The following is a 21,864-nucleotide window of genomic DNA, read 5'->3' as shown; positions in this document are numbered from 1 at the left end:
CATTTCTTTTTGGCGCCTTTTTTTATATTCCCTGCATTTGATTTATCATAATCGTTGGGACAACAACAACAACTTGCATTTTCTTTTAAACGCCATTCGCAGTCCGGGTCCACCTACCGATACACGGTCACTCCGTTTCACAGTAAATCCTGGGAAGCACTTTGAGACGTCCTTCGGACGCGATAAGACGCTATACCAAACGCAATTATTAGTATTTATACTTTAAGAGTATCCAAACCAAACTAAGAATTCCAATGCATCCCAACCGAACACATTGGTAATTACTGTGTTGGAATGGAATGTCATTTGGTATAGCACCTTTCACGTAGGGAGGATGTCCCAAAGTGATTCCCGGGAATACACTAAAGTAGGATGACCGTACATCCCTGATGCAGAACTCTGCAGCCCGTGTCCTCTCCCACACCAAACTCCATGACCCCATCTCCCCCACTCTCGCCCGACTCCACTGCCTCCCTATCCTTCAGATGATCCAGTTCAAGATCCTGGTCCTCACATACAAAGCCCTCCATGGCCTTGCCCCACCCTACCACTGAGACCTCCTAACACCCTACCAACCCTCCCATTCCCTCCACTCAGCCCCGGCTCTGGCCTGCTCCATGTTCCCTGACCCACCCGCCCCACCATTGGTGAGAGAGCCTTCAGCCACTCTGCCCCCAAACTCTGGAATTCCATCCCCCAGTCACTCTGCCTCGACCCCTCCTTAGCCTCCTTCAAGTCCCGCCTCAAGACCCTCCTCTTTGACCACGCCATCAGCCACCCCTCCCCTCACTTACCCCTCCAAACCCCAGCTCGGGTCTGAAATGCTGTATTCTGTCCAGCGCCTTGGGACGTCCTCCAGACGTAAAAGGCGCGATACAAATGGAATCTTATTATTGTTGTTGATTTCTGTGGACATTGCCCAGATGAGGTATTGTGTCTCCCTGGCTAAATTTGCCCTGTCTTGAGTTCAGCAATAAATTGAGCAAGAACAATAACATTTTAACATTAATTCACTCACAGAATACACAGTCACTACACTTTTCAGTATGCTCTTTAAAGCGCTTTGAGACGTCTAGAAGGCATGACAAGGCGCTATATCAAATGCCAGGATTATTGTTATCATCAGAGAAATCCAACGAGCTCCTCCAGTACTGCCACCATCAAGCATTGTGGTGAGTTAGGTTTTTTATATGTGTGTCCCCGGGTTTTGGTTTACAAAGTATATCACTGTAAGGTGGTGTGACTATGAGTTTGGTTGTTTTGAAGATGTCAACGTTTCTGTGGCTACTGCAAGGGGTGGGAGAGAGAGAGAGAGAGAGAGAAGCCACGTCACGTGCGGTAGATGCCGAACCACGTGGCACGCAGGGCTCGCATCACGTGAAGGATTTGTTGTGGCGGTTGCCTGGGCGACGGCAGTCACGGCGCGAGCATGCGCGGTGCCGCTGGTGGCGGTGGTGCGGCACGCGCAGTGGCTGTTGGGACGGAAACCGATTTGAAGCGGTTGAGATTTGAGCAGCGGCGGTTGCGGCGGCAGTGACAGGATCCTCTCGTCCGTCCAATGCGGTTAAATTGAACGAACATTCGCCGAACGCCATGAGCGTCCAGTTCACCACTCGGACCCAGGACACGCTGGGTAAGGTTATCAAGAAGCCGCCGCTGACGGAGAAGCTGCTGAGCAAACCGCCGTTCCGCTACCTGCACGATATCTTCACCGAGGTGAGCGCGCGGCGCGGCGCGGCGCGGGGCGGTTGCTAGGCGCTCGCGAGGCGCTCGGGCCGCGGTGCCACTCCCCTCTCCGTGGCCTAACCTGACAAACGGGGCGGCCGGAGCGGCTTTTCGTCTGGCCGTTCATTTCGAGACAGAGAGAGAGAGAGAGCGCGAGAGAGAGGTCGGGGCCGCTTCATTCTGGCCGGACTGGTGTAAAGTGTCGGCTGTAAATGGACCTGTCCCTCGGACACACAGCATTGAGGGTTGAACGACGCCTCTTTATCATCGGCGCCAGATCGCCGACCAACTCCATAGAGATCAATGGATAAAACCCACTGAGCTCGGCTGGGCTCACTGAGGGAACGTAGAAAGTTTATAGCATCAGCAGGAAGTAGCCTTTTATTCTATGAAATTGCTGTTCCACTGGGAACAGTCCCAACTTGTCAAGTTCCCCCACCTGCTTGTTTGGACCCCCTTTCCCCAACCAGTTGCTGCTCACCCAACTCCCCTTCCTCTCCCCACTGCTGACCGACGTAAGAAACCAGTCGCTATTCTCAGTTTCTGGTCCTCTCCCCCTTAAAACCGCTCCTCAAAAAGCCCACTCTTGACTTCTCCAACCTTATGAATTAGTGTCCCATTTCCAACCTGCGCTTCCTTGCCAAAGCTTTGGAATGTGTTGTCGCTAACCAGCTTTGTTTACAACCCTCGCACCACTCATTCCTCAAGCCTCTCCAGTCTGTTTTTCTGCCCTGCCCACAGCACAGACGGAGCTTGTCAAGGTCACAAATGATGCCCTCTCTGTGACCAGGGCTCCCTCTGCCTCCTCGTCCTCCTGGAGCTCTCCGCCACGTTTGACACAGTTGACCATGCCATCCTCATCCACCAGCTCGCCTTCCTCATCCGCCTTAGTGGGACCGCACTAGTCTAGTTCACCCCTAACAAACCGCCTTCATTTTGTCTCTTCAAATGGTTTCTCCTCCCACCCCCATCCGGTCACCGGTGGTGTACACCAGTGCTCCATCCTTGGCCCCTTCCTCATCGTCATCTATAAGCTGCCTCTTGGAGATGACATCCACAGACCCTGGATAAGCTTTTACATTGTATGTGGATGACACACAGATCTACTTCTCCTCCAATCATGACTCTAGGTCCACAGATGTTCTGTTGGCTTGGCTTGCAGACATCTGGGCCTGGATGAGCGAAAACATCTTACAACTAAATGTTGACAAGATGGAACCATACTCCTTGGCTCCCATCAACATGTTCTGTTCTATGCTCTGACCTCCTCAGCCTATCACTCAGACTCATCGAACTGGTGCGCAACTTGGCGTCAGGTTCGACCCACAACTGTCGTTCCTTCCCCACATCCGGTCCCTGACCAGGACTCACTTCCACGTTGCCTGCCTCCGTCCGTACTTTACCCCAGATGCAGCCGAAACACTTGTCCCCTCCCGACTTGACTTTTCAAATGCCTTCTTTGCCGATCTCCCCAGCTACACCATGCATAAGATCCAGCTAATCCAAAACTCCGCCGCCCTCATACTCACCCGCACTAAACTCTGTACCCCCATCCCACCAGTTCTAGTCAGGCTCCAGTGGCTCCCTATCGCCGAACAGATTGATTTCAAGAACCTCAGACTCGTTTTCAAATCCCTTCATGCCCTGGCATCTCCCTGCCTCTCCGACCTGCTTACCCCCCAATCTACTACCCACGGCCTTCGCTCGACTGACTCCAGCCTTCTGCACATCCCTCGTGCCCTCAGTCCACCATTGGTGGCCACGCTTTTAGCCACTACATCCTAAAACTCTGGAATCTCCATCCTCTTTCCCTTTTTTGTTTTTCCCCTTCCTTCCCCTTCTTCAGGTCATGCCTGAAAAGTGAAAAATGGATTTTGTTTTTTGTGTGATGCATCCATCAGAATAAACTGGAAATGTTAACTTGCTTTTCTATTTCATGTGGTTATTGATATGCTGTGAATTTCTAGAGTTCTCTGATTCATTATTCTTAGTTACTTAATCATTTGGTTTGTGTCAGTTAAGATGGCAAGAAATATGGCTTCTTCATTATTGTATTTTTCACTCTTTCCCTTCCCCTGCTGAGATGTATCGTTTTGCAACCCCACACTCAGCTTTATGTGTATAGCTTTATACATGTGATAACACTTTTAGAAAGTTTCAAATGTGTGTGGTAAGTGCTATAAACAGCATAGTTTGCAAGTTTTTTTCATCATGATGCACCAGCACAAAAAAGCATTGTTTAAGCTTCACTATACATTCTATATGGATTACCCTCAAATTATTTTTATTTTTCTCATTGTTCACTGAATTTTGTATTATTGCTTGGATGAATAAGTGAACTGTCATTTTTAAAAATAAAGCAAAATGTAAAGATCTAATTTCAGTAGTTTGTGCAGGATTTCATGCCAGCTTTGTCCTCATTGTTTTAGACTGGTTCCTTTTGCTAATCAGCACTTGGGATGTCCTCCCTCATGAAAGGCACTATACAAATGTAATTTTTGTATTTGTAACCTGATGCCTCTTCATTTATTGATTTGAAATTTCTTAAACTTAACTTATGTAAGAAGGAAAGAAGGAGTCCTGTAACTCAGTGGTTAGAGCACTCGCCTTGCAAGCGATAGAGCTGGGTCAGATTCCCGGCAGGGCGAAAACTTGGGCAAGTTTCCTTACTCCACACGCCGGATAATAATCCCTCAAGAAAAAAAAACATTAATAATTTGGTCACACAATCCCTGGCTATTTGTGGGACGCTGTTGTGCGCAATTGACTGCCTCTTTTGCCAACAAAATATACAGTCAATTCACTTTACAGTATATCCTGTGAAGTGCTTTGAGACGTCTAGAAGACGTGAAAAGCACTATAGCTAATGCAAGGATTATTATTATTTATTATTATTATAATGGTTTTCACTTCTATGAGCTGCCTAACTGACATAAATCTGAGAAACATTCCATTAATTATTATTAATATTCGTGGGACATTGCTGCGCACAATTGGCTGCTGCGTTTCGCCCACAAATTATATAATCAATTCACTTTACATCGCCTGGCTTCGCCACTGTCTCACACCGCAGGCTGCTGAAACCTTCATACATGCTTTCATTACATGAAAGTGCTTTGAGACGTCGAGAAGACGTGAAAAGCACTATATAAAATGCAAGGATTATTATTATTAAGATCCTGGTCCTCACCTTCAAAGCCCTCCATGGTCTTGCTTGCCCCCTACCTCTGTAACCTCCTAACCCCCTAACATCCTGCTCGCTCCCTCCGCTCAGTGGGCTCCGGCCTGCTTCACGCCCCCTGCCTCGCTTGCCCCACTATTGGCAGGCAGGCCTTCTGCCACTCAGCCCCCACCTTCTAGAGCTCCATTCCACAGTCTCGCTGTCCTCCCTTGCCTCCTTCAAGACCCATCTCAAGACCCCCTGTTTCGACTGTGCTTTCGATCTCCCTGCTTCCCCATCCTCCGCCCTCCCTAATCCCCAGCTCGGGTCTGAAACTCTCTGTCCAGAGCCTTGGGATAGCCTCGTGACGTGAAAGGCGCTATACAAATATAATTTTGTTGTTATATCCTGTGAAGCGCTTTGAGACGTCTAGAAGACGTGAAATAGCTAATGTGAGGATTATTATTTATTATTATAAAGATTTTCGCTTCTATGAGCTGCCTAACTGACATAAATCTGAGAACCATTCCATTGATTACTATTATTAATATTTGTGGGACATTGCTGTGCGCAATTGGCTGCTTAATTTCACCCACAAATTATATATTCAGTTCACTCTACAGTATATCCTGTGGAGCACTTTGAGACGTCTCAACAACGTAAAGCACCATATCAAATGCAAGGATTATTATGATGATGATGGTGCCTGAAATGTTTGGTGCTTATGAACTTGCCCATATATGGCTTCTTTTGAAGAATGCCTCATTGCTCTAAATGGCAATGTGAAAACCAAATAGGAAGGATGGGGACTTGGAGGCTAACCAAAGGAATGGTCAAAGAGATACATGTTTAAGTGAAGGAGAGATTTATGTGTTTTTATTCATGTGATGGTGGTATCATTGTGACCCAACTGGAAGATTGATGACATCAAAGAACATAGCTTTGTTTATGTTCTCTATGGAGCAGATAAGGTTTTAATTTCAATGGTGTTGCCTAGTTAACTTCTACATAGTGTAAATATTTGTTTCTTCATGTTCAATGGAGCAATGGTTGAGTTGTTGAGCTGAATGTATGTTTGATGTTGACTAGTTCTGGGTTGAATGGGAGTTGTCGCTTATCTTGCTTTCAAGCATTGAATACGTCTAATGGGCTGGCTTTCATTGACTTCTATCATGATATTAAATATTGGATTCATTGAACAGAAAAAATGTGGTTTGAAAAGTACATTAGGGCAATCAATCAGTGGGATGGACACAAAAGTATCGTATAAGTTTCCAGGTATTGTTTCTCGGAATCGCCTGAAAAATAACTTCTAATATGGAGAAAATTCTCCAGACTCACGTGTTTGCTTCTGGAAAAAAAAGTACCCAATGATTAAAAATGCAATTTTGGGACTTATTCTCTTGCTTGACTGCTCTACTATTCTTTTTCTCACTACAACTCAACACTCTGGAACCTTCTCCCCAAATCCCTTTGCCTTTTGTCATATCTCGTTCACTTAAACATGCATCTCTTTAACCATTTCTTTGGTCAGCCTCAAGGTCCTTCTTGTTTGGTTCTTGCATTGTTGTTTAGAGAAATGAGACTCTTTTTGCAAAAGGTGCTCTATATATTTTTTTATGTATATATTTTTATATATATATATGTGTGTGTGTGTGTGAGCGCAAGTTCATGCTGAAGTGAGTGCCTTTTTATTGCTCTTGGACAGCTCCTGAAATAATAATCGTTGTATTTATCACATCTTCAAGATGGCTCAAAGCACTCCATAGAATATACTGTGAAGTGAATTGACTGTATATTTTGTGAGCGAAACACAGCAGCCAATTGCGCACAGTAGTGTCCCACAAACAGTCTAGGATTGAGTGGCCAAGTTATATATTTATTTTGAAGGAATTATTGCCCCCAGAAAGGTGATCTGCCAATCGACCAACAACTGGGCTGCTACTTGCTGCTTGGTAAACAGAGGCATGTGGAGTAAGGAAACTTGCCCCAATGTTTCGCCCTGCCGGGAATCGTGACCAGGTCCTCTCGCTTGTGAGGCGAGTGGTTGAACCACTAAGCTACAGGACTCTTGTAATATACTCCTCTGTTTGACAAACTCAGACTAATTGTATATCCTATCTTCAGCTACTACACAGCTAACTCTGAAACTCCCTCCTTCTACTCCCTTTCTTCCGATTTCTATCTTTAAATCTTCTCTAAAATTCTGCTCTCATTTCTCCCTTCTCTCTTGCTTATCATCTACCCCCATCATTGTGAATTATTTGTTCCAGCTGCTTTGTATTAAATAGATATTAGTGTTACTGATTGCAATGGTATAAGTCTTTTCCATCCCTGTAATTGGATGACTGTTAAGTGTTGAGAGCACTTTGTTAGCATTGGTGTTGCCAAGTAATCAGTGTTGATCAGTAAAGACTTCCGGTAATGTTCAAACAAGAACTGGAATTGAACCAGGTCACCTGACAACAATTCAATCAACTTGTATTCCAAGGTTTCAGTTAAAGAAAAGTAATTTGCTATTACAACTTTTAAGTTAATTTAAGTAAGCCTAGTTTATTAGAATAAAAAGATTTGCGCCAACCGATCTCTTTATTATTATTGTTTCTCTGTGCTGGAAGCTAATAGAGAAAAGCACATTATTTGCAATACAGCTTTTTTTGTTAGGTGTCATCCAGAAATGATCAAATATTATCATGGTTGGGATGTCTGATACTTCATATTTAAATAGTTAATATGAGCCACTAAAGAAAATTGCTTGCAGAATTCAGTTTCTGTTTTAATCAAACATTCCATTTTCTGTTTTATATACTTTCGATTGGAGTCTGCTGCTTTTTTTAAGTACCAGTTCCAGTTAATTTCTTGCACAAGCTCTTTACGTGTTTTGTTGTTCACTTTGTGGAGTTGCTGTCCTGTGGTTTTCTATTTGTTCCCTTTTGAATATCTTTGGGTACTTTTTTGTTGCCAGGTTTTTCGAGGGTTTGTACCCAAGCTGTGAGTTGTTTTTGGGGAAGGTAAGGATGGGGGGGGGGGAATAAATAATTGTTGTTAAGTCCAATTCATTTTGCTACAAAAGTATAGTAAAAATGAATGTTCTTACACATTTTTCTTTTGAATATTTGTCAAGCATGATCTGCAAAATTGACACATAAAACATGTTTAAAGCAGTTTTCCATTTTGTTCACAGGTTATAAAGACTACTGGATTTTTGAAAGGATTGTTTACAGAGTATGAGATGAAATCTGATAATGTTAAGGTAAGTGGAAAATTGTTGCAAGAGTTTGTACATCTCTTTCTGTGATAGTTTACTGACTGAAACTGGTGGGAGTTTCCATTATTAGCTAACATCAACTTGCGACTAAGCACGACATGAAGTTAGGAAAGTCACCAGAGAAATGAAGCGGGATCAATGGGCCGCATCACTCCAAAAAGGGGCACAATTGCACAAGGACAATCCCAAATTTTTCTTCCGCTGCCTGAAGTCTGTTGTTGGCCATGGCTGGAGGGGCCCCTCTGGGTCCCATACCATTATTGGACAAGTCCGGGGTTCTACAACAGACCCATTACGCGGAGTTGGCATCTGACCCAACAGGCCTCAGCAGAGACCCATTTGCGTGGAGGCTGTAGTTGGTGGCGGGAAACGTTGTCCATAATGAAGGCCTAAATGACCCAATCCGCTGGGAGGAGGTGCACTCTGCACTGCGGCGCCAATGGCAAGCCAGCTGGTATAGACAGCATCAATGCTGAATTCCTAAACGTTGCTATGAGGAAGGAGATGGAGAATGGTAAGGATCTAAAAGGTCCAAGCTAGGAACACCCAACTTGCCTTGGAGATGCCCTCCTACAGCTGGTGAACAGGACTCTCTCTGAGGCATGCACCCCGCCAGTGTTCTAGAGTGCAATTGTGGTGTCTATCCACAAGAAGGCAGTGAATGAGGATGACATGGTCAACTGTGTCGTGTCAAGGGAAGTGGGTGACAGAGTTAATGTGGAGGGAGAGGATGAGAGAAGGAAAGAGAAGTCAGTAGAGGTGGGGCAAAGAAGGGATGAAGTGAAGGTTGAAGATGCCCAAGATGAGGAGGCATTCAGAGCATGTACGAGCTGCTTTGTATTCCAATTTGATGCAATACTAAGGAGAGTTTCAGAGTGGGTGGAGCTGGTTACCTAGAAACTGTGCCTTGCTCTCCAATTGAGAGCACTCCGAGCTGAAATGACTTGCTTGAAACAGAAATGGTTTACTTCTATCCTTTGAATTTTAAATATAAAACAATGTTTGAGTTAGTTATTTAAGCAAAGGGCCACAAACCTATCGACATAGTTGTATTTCACTGACTAGTCTCAAGAATGTAATAAGGGAGGCCTTTTTTTTTTTTTTTTGCAGATGAATCCCGAAAGATAATACTGTTTTTGTCAGTGGTAGCATGCAGTTTGCCTTTAAATATACACACTATACTAATACACACAATATGAACAGATAATACAAACAATGACATTTTATGAACAGTTAGCGCTATTGGTTTTTAAAAGCCCGTTCATTTTTTTTATTAATAAAGGACCTATAATGAATTAATCTATTTTGAAATTTGACCAATTTTTGTGTGAAGTGATAACTCTACTGTTCCAGTTTCAGCTGTCTTGGCCAACAATCCCCCCCAAATAAAATTGGCCACTTACTCCATGGCTGTTTATGCGACATTGCTGTGCACAATTGTGCTGCCACATTTGCTGACAAATATAACATAACATGCAAGAGCAGGCCATTCGGCCCTTCGAGCCTGCCCCGCCATTTAATCATGGTTGATCTTCTAATCTAATTCCAGATAATAACCTAACCCTACCTTATCCCCATATCCCTTAATCCCTTTTGCAATAAGAAATCTATCTATCTCAGTCTTGAATATGTTCAAGGACTGAGCGTCAACAGCCCTTTGCGGTAATAATAATAATCCTTGCATTTGATATAGCGCTTTTCACGTCGGGAGGACATCCCAAAGCGCTTCACAGAATAGACTGTAAAGTGAATTGACTGTATATTTAGTGAGTTCCATACATTCACCACCCTTTGAGTGAAGAAGTTCTTCCTCAACTCAGTGCGAAAGGGCTGGCCTCTGATTTTAAGGTTGTGACCCCTAGTTTTAGTTTCTTCAACCAGGGGAAACAGTCTCCCACTATCTACTCTATCATGCCCTTTGATGATCTTATAGGTTTCTATAAGATCCCCTCTAATTCTTCTATATTCCATACAACATAGACCCAAATTGGACAGCCTAACCTCGTAACTCATCCCCTTCATCCCTGGCACTAACCTAGTAAATCTACGATGCACCCCCTCCAAGGCAAGTACGTCCTTCCTTAAATGAGGAGACCAAAACTGGACACAGTATTCCAGGTGTGGTCTCACCAGGGCCCTATGCAGTTGCAGCAAGATTTCCCTACACTTATACTCTATTCCTTTCATAATGAATGCTAACATACCGTTCGCCTTCCTAATTGCTGCTGCACCTGCAGACTAACTTTCTGTGATTGGTGTACAAGGACACCCAAGTCCCTCTGGACGCTAACACATTCTAATCTCTCCCCTTCTAAAAAATAACCCGCTCTACTGCTTTTGCTACCTAGGTGGATGACTTCGCACTTCCCTACATTACACTTCATCTGCCACCTACCTGCCCAATCACCTAACCTATCTGTCTCGCTGCATTTTTTAAATGTCATCCTCTGTGTTGGCACTTCCTCCTAGTTTTGTGTCATCCGCAAATTTAGATATATTAACTTTGATGTCCTCATCTAGATCGTTGATGTAGATGGTAAATAGCTGAGGCCCAAGGATTGATCCTTGTGGCACTCCACTAGTCACATCCCGCCAATCCGAAAAGGACCTGTTTATCCTACTCTTTGTTTCCTGCCCGTTAACCATTCCCCAATCCACCTTAATATGCTCTCCCCAATCCCATGGGCCCTTATCTTTTGGACTAACCTTTTATGAGGCACCTTATCGAATGCCTTCTGGAAGTCCAAATAGACCACATCCACTGATTCACCCTTATCTAGTTTACTGGAAATGTCCTCAAAAAACTCTATGAGATTTGTCAAACATGACTTCCCTTTTGTAAAGCCATATTGACTTGGCCTGATTATAATGTGCTCCCCTAAATACCGCACTACCACATCCTTAATCAATGATTCAAAAAATGTTCCTATCGCTGATGTGAGACTAACTGGCCTATAGTTCCCCATCTTTTCCTTTCCACCTTTTTTAAATAGTGGTGTGACATTTGCGATCTTCCAATCCATGGGGACTGTTCAGAATCCAAGGAATTTTGGAAGATCAGACATAAGGCCTCCACTATCTCATAAGCTCCCTCTTTTAAAACCCTGGGATGCAAGCCATCCGGACCAGGGGATTTGTCACTTTTTAGTGCTAACAGTTTCCCTAGCACCAATTCTCTACTAATGAAAATTTCCCTAAGTTGCTCCCTGTCCTTATCCCTTTGGTGCATCTCTATTGTTGGCAGACTTGTTGTGTCTTCTAGGGTGAAGACAGATGCAAAGTACCCATTTAGGGACTCTGCCATGTCCTTGTCCCCCATTACAACTTCTCCTGTCTCTGACTGTAGTGGACCTACATTTACCCTCACTAGCCTATTCCTCTTAATATATTTGTAGAAACTTTTACAATCAGACTTAATGTTCCTCGCTAGCTTACCCTCATGCTCCTTTTTCTCGCTCTTAATCAAGAGTTTTTTAGTTTTATTTAGCTGGTTTCTAAAATTCTCCCAATCTTCAGATTTGCCACTTTTCTTGGCAGTTTTATAAGCCTTTTCTTTTAATTTGATGCTTTCCCTGACTGCTCTAATTAGCCACGGATGAATTGCTTTCCCTGTGGTACTCTTATTCTGCAAGGGAATATGCAACCGCTGAGAATTTTGCACTATATCCTTAAATATTTGCCACTGTTGGTCTACATTTTTACCTCTTAATCTTATTCTCCAGTCTATTTTACCTAAATCTTTCCTCATACCTACAAAATTAGCCTTATTTAAATTCAGAATACTTGCCTCGGATTTAACTGTATCCCTCTCTAACTTAATGCAGAATTCAATCATATACAGTCACTCCATTTCATATTAAATCCTGTGAAGCGCTTTGAGACAACAACAATAAAATGACATTTGTCTCGCGCCTTTCACATTGGGAGGACGTTCCAAGGCGCTGGGCGTCCTTCCGAGGTCATAAGGAGCTCTATCAAATGCAAGGATTATTAATAATAATATTAAAAGGCTCAGGAATGCTCTATATTATCTATGGTTTTAAGCTTATATTTTACTACTTATTTCTCAAGAATCCAAAATCTTCAGAATAAGAAGGACCTTCAGCCTATTTGATTTAATCCTTCCAAAATACCCATACTCTCTTCCAATTTTAGATGTTTCTTAAGTTAAGTGTTTTGGATGTAACTGTTCCTGAGATTGGAAAGCCTCGATGGTCTTAGCATTAAGCCTTTTCTCTTATTGAACATTGATTGACCTTCTGGAAAACACCTTAAAAAGAACTGAAGAAAAGTCGCTCCCAATTTAAAATGTTTTTATAAAATTTTGCATGGACAAAGACCATGGGGCAGTTAGGGCTTCTGATACATTGTTCCTAAACATCTTTTGAGGCTAAATCCTGTAGCTCAGTGGTTAGAGCACTCGCTTTGCAAGCGAGAGACCTGAGTTCAATTCCAGGCAGAGGGCGAAACCTTGGGCAAGTTTCCTGACTCCACACAGAGCCTAATAATAATCCCTCCAAAAAAAAAACAATAATAAATTGGTCATTTTCAATCCACGACTCTTTGTGGGACATTGCTGTGCGCAATTGGCTGCCGCGTTCGCCCACAAATATACAGTCAATTCACTTTACAGTATATTCTGTGAAGCGCTTTGGGACGTCCTCTCGAAGTGAAAAGCGCTATATCAAATGCAAGGATTATTATTATTATTATCAAGTCTTTCCTCACGGCACATATTGATCTCTTTTACACTACTTGTTGGGCCTAGTTGACTTCTTTATAACTCTGTGACAAAAATTGTGCATAATATTCAAGGTGTGAGTTTAGCTCTATTGACTCAGAACAGACTCGCGATTGAACCTAGGAATGTCTCAGATATGGCTCAGTTGCACATAAAGTAAATCTGCTGTGTCACCAGGGAAGCCTTATCTTGAATGAATACATAATTTACTATAGGAATAACCAGTATCTCCTACTTTACTATAGCCAAGATATTCAAGTATAATTGACTGGTCCAAAAGTAATAATTGGTTTTACCTCAAACTCTTAACCAATTTCTATTCTTTTTTTGATCAGGACAAAGATGCTAAAATTAGCTTCCTACAGAAGGCAATTGATGTTGTGGTGATGGCATATGGTGAGCCTTTGTCTGTGAAACCTGCCCGGATTGTGGCAGGACATGAGCCAGAGAAAACCAACGAGCTCCTGCAAGCCATTGGAAAATGTTGTCTAAACAGGGTAAGAGTTTGGAAAGATTTGTGAGCTTATAACTAAACCAAACGTGGCATTTTAGAACTGTTAATGGGTATTTCCTTAAAGGGGGTATAAACCGTTTTCTGTTTCTGAGATCCAGTGTCATGTACAACATGAGCTCAATGCCAAGTGCAGTCACCTCTATGCTATTTCAGTGGGCCCTTATCAAGCCTCCACTCCCCTTCCACTACAACTGGCTGTCCAATACTTCTATCAGATTGTCAATTGGTGTGAAATTAAGTGCGGCTTTGGAGGAGCTCATTTACAGTTGGACCCAGCCAGCCCTATTTTACCTATTGTAGTGGAATAAGAACAGGAGCAAGCTCTTTACATACAGGTAGTTACTGCCTCCATTAATAACCACTGATGCAAATGGTTAAACAACTTTAAACCTTTTCTCATTGTAGCAATGGTCAATGTGTTGTACCACTGCAGTTTTAAAAATCTGTGACAAGAAGTCTTTGCCTTGACCTTTAATACTCTCAGCTGTACAACTGTTTGCAGTCCATAAGATATGGAAGATCATAATTCACACTGGTTAATTTATCAGGTATTCTTAAAGAAGTATAACAATCATGAAATACGTAAAGGTGGTTTTCAAAGGCTGCCATTGTTGAGCCGGGGTGTGTCGTCGTGGCTACTGCGCCACAAAACTTTGGAACCCTCTCTCTCAAACCCTCCTTCCCCTTTTTCAGATCACACCTGAAGACCATGTTGTTCGACATTGTTTATGGTTACCTCCCCGGCTTGGCATCAGGTTGCGCACTGTTAAGTTCTCCAAGATGCTACTCTGCGTGAAAGGCGCTATATAAATCCAAGTTGTTATTATGATAGAGCTTGTCAAGAGACAAATTGCTGTTGCATTTTTAAAAATCCATTGTATATGGAGAATTAATATTCATTCCATGCCTGCTGCATAAACTAAATTCATATTTTTGGACCTCCTTGGATTGAATGGCTCAGTTACTCTTTAGACAAACACACTTAGCAGTTCTTTTCTCCCAAATTTCATTTGTGGATATCACAAAAAAGCTGAAAATAATTTTTAAAATTTGCATCCTCTGTTGTAGGCACAAAGTCAGGAAGATTGTTATTTTTAATAATTTATTTCAGCACCTCTAATCCTAGACTTTGAAAGAAAATACAACTGACTAATTTGAAAAATGCTATGAGTGATGGGGAGGGCTTTTATTAAAGGCAGCAAAATTCCAGGTTGTGTCAAACCACAATTCAACATCCAGTCCTCTGCCTAAGAAAGCTGAGATATGAAGCCTTCATATGAGTTGGAATCATATTGATTCTTTATTGGTGCAGACAGAAGGATAAGAGGGAGACGGTTGCACCCTGGTCAGCTGCTTGGTGGTACAAAAGTGCCTTGGTGACTGCTGCAAGACACATGTAAAGAGCGGTCAGAAGAACCCAGAGATGATCAGTATAAGGCAATGGTGCAATCTTTGGCCTGCAGGGCTGTCAAAAAGCAGACCGAATATTTGCATGAGTTTAGGTAATTGCTGTTGTCCGTGTTCGATTGTTAGTGTGTTTTCAGTTCCTGATTGATTTATGGCAAATCAAGAAATATTCAATCAAGAAAATGTATTTTGTTGGCCAACTATAAAGGTTGTCCACCACCAGTACAAGTTGAGGATTGGAGCAGAGGAAATAATGTGGGAGAACTCCTGAATTACTGGATGGATGAGAGATGCAGGAAAGCTCACTAACAAGTGATTTGAAGTCATTGAAGTTGATTTAAATTATGAACAATGATGAAATGAGTAAAGGTGCTTTTCAAAGGCTACCATTGTTGAGCCAGGATGTGTCATCCTGATTGCCTGTTCACAGTTAACTCTTAATATGGTTGCTTGTTCCTTATTCCGAGAAATTCTAAGATTTGAGCTTTGGGATCATGTTACTGTTAATTATCAGAGCAATGAAGATACAGCACAGAGAATAAAGTACTTAGTTCACTAACCTCTTGGTTAATTGTGTGCATTCTGCTCTATCATGTCCTCTACTTAACCCATGTCCTCAAAATGGATAAATAATCTTCATCTGTGGCTTAAGGATCAGGAAAACCATGTTTCAATACACAATATTTGATCCCCTTTGCCTGTGCATATACTGCTGATTTTCACTTCTTTTCAACCAGACATTCATCTTCCTTTTTAAAGATGTTAATGGAATCAGACTGTAAGTTACATCTCTACTCCGATTCATGGTTGCTTTGGTGTAGGATGATAATTTATTGCTAAGCATTGATAATTTATTTTGCTGCCAGCTTTCCAGTGATGATGCTGTAAGGAGGGTCCTTGCTGGAGAAAAGCCAGATCTTAAAGCCAAAACACCTTCAGGTTCCAAATCTCAGGGCAAAGAAAACCGTGAGAGAAAGGATGACGACCGAAGGAGACTGAAAGACAAAGAACATGAGGTAACAGCGACTTTAAAATTTTCTAACAACCAGCACAGCAAAAATAGTCAAAGGGTAGGTACATTGTGATAGCTTTTATGTCTACTGTCATGATACAACTGCATGAAATACTTAGACTTGTATGTTGTATACTTCTAATTTTTNCTTCAAGGAAAAGAAGGAAAATGAAATCAAGGAGACCAGCAGAGATCGAAAAGAAAAGGAACGCTCAAAAGAACAAGGGAAACCAACAGACAAAGAAAAAGACAGACACAAAGACAGTGAAAGAAGAGAAAAAGGGAAAGAATTGGAAAGAGACCGAGCACAAGCAAAAGAAAGAGATAGGGAAAAGGACCGGAATAGGGGAGAAGGGGAAAAGGACAAGAGCAGAGATGTAGAAAAGGAGAGGATTAGAGGAGAAAAGGGGGAAAAAGATAAGGCTAAAGGTGAAGTGGATAAAGACAAGGAGCGAACCAAAGAGAAGGAAAGAAATCGAGACAAGGATAGAGTGAAAGAAAAAAGAGAGAAGATCAAGGAGCGAGAACGCTCAAAAGACAAAGATCAAGAAGTGGAAAAAGAAAAAACAAAAGAACCAGAGAGAAAGGTAATTGTAGAAAATATTTGGTGGGTGCATGATGACTGTTAATGGAAAATATTGTGCCAAACGTCTAGAAGTTAACATGTTGCAAAGTATAAAAAACAAATTGATTTTGTGTGTGTATGTTTTTTTGTCTCTCTACATTGCAAATCTATTTGTTTCCGTTATCTTTACTCAAGCTCTTACCAAATGAATGTTGAATGGAAGTTTGGAATTCCCATTATTCTCAGCATTCAGTACATTGCTAACTTGAAATCTTTTAATTCACCCATGTCAGTCTTGAGCCATCCTGTTATACAAATATAATGTACTAAATGTATTCACAAAATTATGAAAAATACGTTTAAGTAAACCATGCTTGTGCAAGAATTTATCATTTAATACAATTGCTTGTCAGTTTTGCTTAGATATGTTTAAAAATGTATCTTAATTTTGTGTATTTTGCTCCTTTTTTAAACCCCTGTAGCCCCGAGCATTAGCAGAAGAAAAAACTGTTAGAAAGCCTTCAGAGGTAACCAGGAAAGAGAATAAAAGTGATACGGACCAGGAGGTGAGCATTCCCAGATTAACAAATTCACATTGTGCTTCTGTTCACCATTTGTTATCACAAACCAGTTGATGTACTAACATCTTGCAGTTCACGTTTAGTTGATGCCACTCATCTATCTTGTGGGTCCAAGCCTTCTGTCATAATTTGAGCTTATCATTGTTGGTGGTGCCATTCTTTGGATGAGTCACTGAGATCCCATCTACCTGTTAGTCGAGTGGATGTTGAAGATCACATGTCACTATACAAGTTTTTAGATTGTAAAGCACAAAATAAGCCATTTGGCCCAACTAGTTGATAGCGTTGTTTATATTCTATATGAGATGCTACACTTTCCTTCTTCTTCCTGTATCCTCTTAAATGCATTGATGTTTTCTGCTTTAATTATGGCTTGGCGATACCAGTGAGGTGTGATACAACACTGAAGATATGGTATCTGAAAATTTTTCGATTTATATTTTATATTTCTCTTTATCAAGTATTTATCGAATTCCCTTTAAACAAATCAATGGATTCTGCTTCAAAAACCCTCTGGGTATAGATATTTATTATCTCCACTTTATCTTAAAATTTGTGCCTGCTAATTACTGACTCACTGATATTGAAAATAACCATATTAATATTTGACTCTTTACCAGTTATTTATGTTCATGCTTTGGATAGTAAAGCATTTCTTTAAACAAGAGAGTATGAACACTCAGGATCGAAACGTCTGGCATAGTTTGATGGAAATTCTAAACATAGAGTTTACTAAGTGAAGTAGAAATTGACTTCTCGTGGGCTTGGCTCCACTTTGATTTATTGCGCACTTATTGGAACAGATAGCAGTCAATGGATCAGGTAAGCTTATGTGACTTAACTAGTTGAATATGTTCCATTATTTGCTGATTTGGTTCTTAAAAATGCTATTTTTTTCCTAATTAAAGGCAGGCAGTGGTGATGAGGTACTTTTTTAACCTGCTTGCTGCTATTCTGTTAGATGTTGCTGCATTTGAAATACTTTGTTGGCTTGTTTAGTGCTAGATTGCAAAGTAGTTGTATAGTTGAAACAAACTGTTCATTTAATGTAAAGCACATTAAAAACTGCTATTAATGAATGGACTGCACAATGTTTGTGAAACCATGTTTTTTTTGTGATTGAATCGGCAATAATAAGATTCAGGTAAAGGCCAATATAGTAGAAAATGGAGCGAACTTGGTCTTAGAAACTTAATGCATGTTGAATTTGTATGTAACCGCTTCAGGTATGGATTTAACCTGAAATAGTTACACATACAAAATGTATTACTGCATTTTCAAACTAACTGCAGATTGAGTGTTGAAAGGCTTTGAGTTATTATGGAATTTTTAATTTGGATGGACATTTCTTCCTTTGTCTTGAATGGTGAGAGGAAAGATTTCTGCCTTGTATCAAGTCTTAATTTTGTCATTTGCAGTACTTAATTTATAAGAACTGCAAAATCTTTTTGATTTATTATCAATTACTAATGTTTCATTTTCTTTATTGCAAGCCTGATGAGGTGTTAGATATTCTCAGAACACAGGTATTGCACCTTTTAACTAACTAAGTTGCTTTATGGTGTGGCTTTGTTATAAATAATAGCAGGCATTTTTTGGGGGGGAAAAAAGTTTTCAACTAGTATTGGAAATTTGAACACATGTTGGACTAAACACATCAACTCAGATAACTAATGTTGTTCATTGGTTATTCTGGTGCTGCACACAGTTTGTAAACCCTCATCTGTAAATTCCTAGCTCTAGCTTCTTCTTCTGCTAGTCCACTCTTTTGCTCGCCCTTCCACTTGGTCTCAGGTCGGCTACATGCCTATCTCCTCTGTGCTGTTTCATCAGCTACGCTCTAAACTTCTCAAACTCCCTCTCTCTATTCTCCAGGCTCTGTCTTTGAAATGCCATGAAACATCCTTTGTAAATATAAGTTGTTATTGTCATCCACTACCAGAAGATGGAGTTGGTATTGTTTCAGTATTGTTCTGCCCTCCAATAGATTTTGTGAATAACTAGACCGGGAAAAGTTACTCCACTGCAGCAAGAAGGTTCCAGTGATGGACAGCCTTTGTGGTTGAACTGTGCATATATTAAGTAAATCAAATCTTTCCAAGTTTAATTTGTCTTCCAAAGTTCATCTCACGGTTTGCGAATGAAAAATACCAAGATGATGAAGAGAATATGTGCTGATTAGCGAAGAAATGATAAATAGATTCACGAAAACCCACTCTTTAGTTATCAATTGAGTCTCAGTGCTGGCCATAACATATCTTCAATACCTGGAATTAATCTGAGGTCTGAGTATATTAGTGGTCCAGGGTTGTTTGTAAAATTATTGTTTTTTTGTGAAGGTTGAGAGTCCTGTGAAGATACCAAGACCTTCCTCAGCAAAAGGCCAAAGACGAAAACCAAAATCAGAAGAAGGTATGATTTGGGAGCACCTTCTGTTGTGCCTAAAATCTTTCATAGAATGTTGCGCAGAAACTGGTCATTCAGCCTATCGAGTCTGTACTGGTGTTGTATTTCTTCAGAATGGCCCTGCTTCTTCTATGGTATGTGCAGAGAATTCCATATTCAAATCAATGTAGTTCTTTTTCGACCCGCGCCCCTCCCCACCCACACACACACACATCTGCTTCTTTTTGTGATTATCTATGTTTTCAGCCTGGCTTATTTGGTAGCACCCTCAGCTCTGGATCACAAAGGTGTCGGTTTAGTTTTAGGATATATTAAAGCATGTGGTGCGGATTAAAAGCACAATGTTCAAGGCATTTTGTTTTGTACAATTTCCTATTGTTAGATTTTTGAAGCTTCAACTCACTTGCAAATCCTTGTTGGACCAAAATATGTTGAAGCAGCAGTTTGTAAATATAGTTTTTTTTGGTAGTAGCCAAAATATCACATACCCTCTGGTGCTTTGCCTAAATGACCTTTTTCACATGGGAGACTCAGCTGTGACTGTTGGTAAGCAAACTGACGTTAAAGGTATCTCAGCTGAGCCTAATGCTGTCCTTATGTAATACAATGCAAATTTACATTTATATAGTGCTATTCATGATGGGAGGTCATCCTAAGGAGCTGGACAGTCCAGGGTTTGCACCCAACATTCACTTACATACATCTTATCCCTTAGCCATGGATGCTGAAGACACCTGTTAGATCAGCTAATTCGGCACAGAGGATTTCATTCTGTATGTGAAACTGCTGTGCCTTTACCCACGAGGTCATCCCTTCTCTTGCTTTATTCATGGCTGACTAGGGAATACAGAGCAAGTTGCAGACATTTAGAAAATTTACTCTTTTAAGACCACTCACTAAATACATTCTTTCTGCCTCTGTTTCCTATCAGAGGACGAGAAAACACCTAAAACAGCAGTTAGTCAGCAAGAAGTATTAGAGCAAAAGCCTGAGAAAGAGACCATTGAAAACAAGCTAGGTAAGAATGTAGAGCTGGTAAGCAGCCCTGAATAGGCTGCAGGATAGCGAGAGAAAAATAGTGTTCCTTTGACACACGTTAACTCACTACTTGTAAATTAGAAGCTATTTGTGTTGGACTTTATTTATATTGCTGTTAATTTAAACAGTTTCTTCAATAAAACCAAGCTGAAGTTTTTGGCAAGAACGTAAGCTGGTTTTCTCTATATCGTGACTAGGAAATTCTTCTAGATGCCACATAGTGGGGCAAGTCAGAGCAGGACTTAATTTTCCTGCTCTTGATCACGCTCACTGGGATTGTTAGCTTTAAAGTTAAAGAGCCTGTCACAGAACTGAAACTGGTTTTCTAAAGAGGCATTGGTCACATGGGAGAAATAATTTGGTGCTTGTCCATTCCTAATTGTGTGTAACACAGTCTGGTGTGGAGGGGATAGAGAAAGAAACTACTGTGGGGAGAGGTTTGGTGCCCTTTGACAATGGGGGTAAAGTGCTTTTATTGCAGTGGGAAATTGTAAATAACTCCAGTTTGGAGCTAGAATGTAATGGAATTGAATTCATGTGAGTTACTGTTTTTTCACTCCCAATGTGTCTTTACAGGAGAGTTTTTCATTATTTATACCTATTGTTTGCATTTTTTTTGGCTCTTTCCCACCCACCCCTCAAGGACCTTCCTTGCTTTTTTCACTGTATTTTAAATGAGCTTTTTATCTGGAGTATTTTATTAAATAGTATAAAGTATAAGATCTGCAGAAGCCAGGCCTGTGTGGTCACTTTGTAAAGTCACCAAGTAACTTTAGGTGATAAAAGTAGAGGTTTTGGAATTCAAGTTGAAAAGCAGGAATGTCTGACTGTATTTTATTCCTTCTAGATGAGTCGGATGTGGAGGCAGGTGAGCATTTATTTCATTCAGCTTTGAATATTACTATGAGTTTCCTACTTGATTGCTGTCTAGTGACACCTGCTGGAAGGTAGTTGTCAAGATCAGGCTCTGTCATGCTTTTGAAGGTTGAAAAGCTCACTGTAGACTTGTTTCTGAAGATTAGCTACTTGGGTGAAGTAACAGAAAGAGAGGCAGACATTTGTGGAACTGTACGCCACTATGAGTGATGATATGTTGGAAGTTGGAACAAAAATCTGATTCGAGGAGGGGGTGGAAAACACAAGACTCCATTGATGTATGTTTCCTCATCCATCACATGAAAATTCTGCAATAATGCTTGAAGAATGCAATACTTCACACACTTATTAGTCATTCGAGCCTGAAAGGAGATTGAGGTCATTCATTCCAAACTCCACAAACCAAATTAATCAAAAATACTTTCACTCTGCCATTTCAAGATGTTTTAATGAAATCTTTTGCTGCATGCACAAAGTAATAATAATCCTTGCATTTGATATAGTGTCTTGCATGTTGGGAGGATGTCTCAAAGTGCTTCACAAGATGTTCTGTAAACTCATGACTATCTTG

General features: G+C 41.1%; 1 protein-coding gene across 2 annotated transcripts in view; it reads left to right on the top strand.

Annotated features, from left to right (window-relative positions):
* Positions 1 to 1,450: 1,450 nt before the first annotated feature.
* The window catches only part of traf3ip1 (TNF receptor-associated factor 3 interacting protein 1), a 48,287-nt gene continuing 27,873 nt past the window's right edge, over positions 1,451 to 21,864 (top strand). Inside the window, exons 1-9 of one of the 2 annotated variants that reach the window (XM_042336361.1) lie at positions 1,451 to 1,716; positions 8,070 to 8,138; positions 13,230 to 13,391; positions 15,682 to 15,831; positions 15,983 to 16,414; positions 16,875 to 16,958; positions 19,313 to 19,385; positions 20,311 to 20,397; positions 21,265 to 21,285. In XM_042336361.1, coding sequence (XP_042192295.1) covers positions 1,594 to 1,716; positions 8,070 to 8,138; positions 13,230 to 13,391; positions 15,682 to 15,831; positions 15,983 to 16,414; positions 16,875 to 16,958; positions 19,313 to 19,385; positions 20,311 to 20,397; positions 21,265 to 21,285 — 1,201 coding nt within the window. In that variant the 5' untranslated portion in view covers positions 1,451 to 1,593. The remainder of the gene's footprint in view (positions 1,717 to 8,069; positions 8,139 to 13,229; positions 13,392 to 15,681; positions 15,832 to 15,982; positions 16,415 to 16,874; positions 16,959 to 19,312; positions 19,386 to 20,310; positions 20,398 to 21,264; positions 21,286 to 21,864) is intronic. The other variant, XM_042336362.1, reaches the window with a different exon arrangement.

The sequence above is a fragment of the Callorhinchus milii genome, unplaced genomic scaffold, assembly GCF_018977255.1.
Source record: "Callorhinchus milii isolate IMCB2004 unplaced genomic scaffold, IMCB_Cmil_1.0 Scaffold6, whole genome shotgun sequence".
Classification (NCBI taxonomy): Eukaryota; Metazoa; Chordata; class Chondrichthyes; order Chimaeriformes; family Callorhinchidae; genus Callorhinchus; species Callorhinchus milii.
The sequence above is the reverse complement of the archived record's forward strand: the minus strand, read 5'-3'. Positions and strand labels throughout refer to the sequence as shown.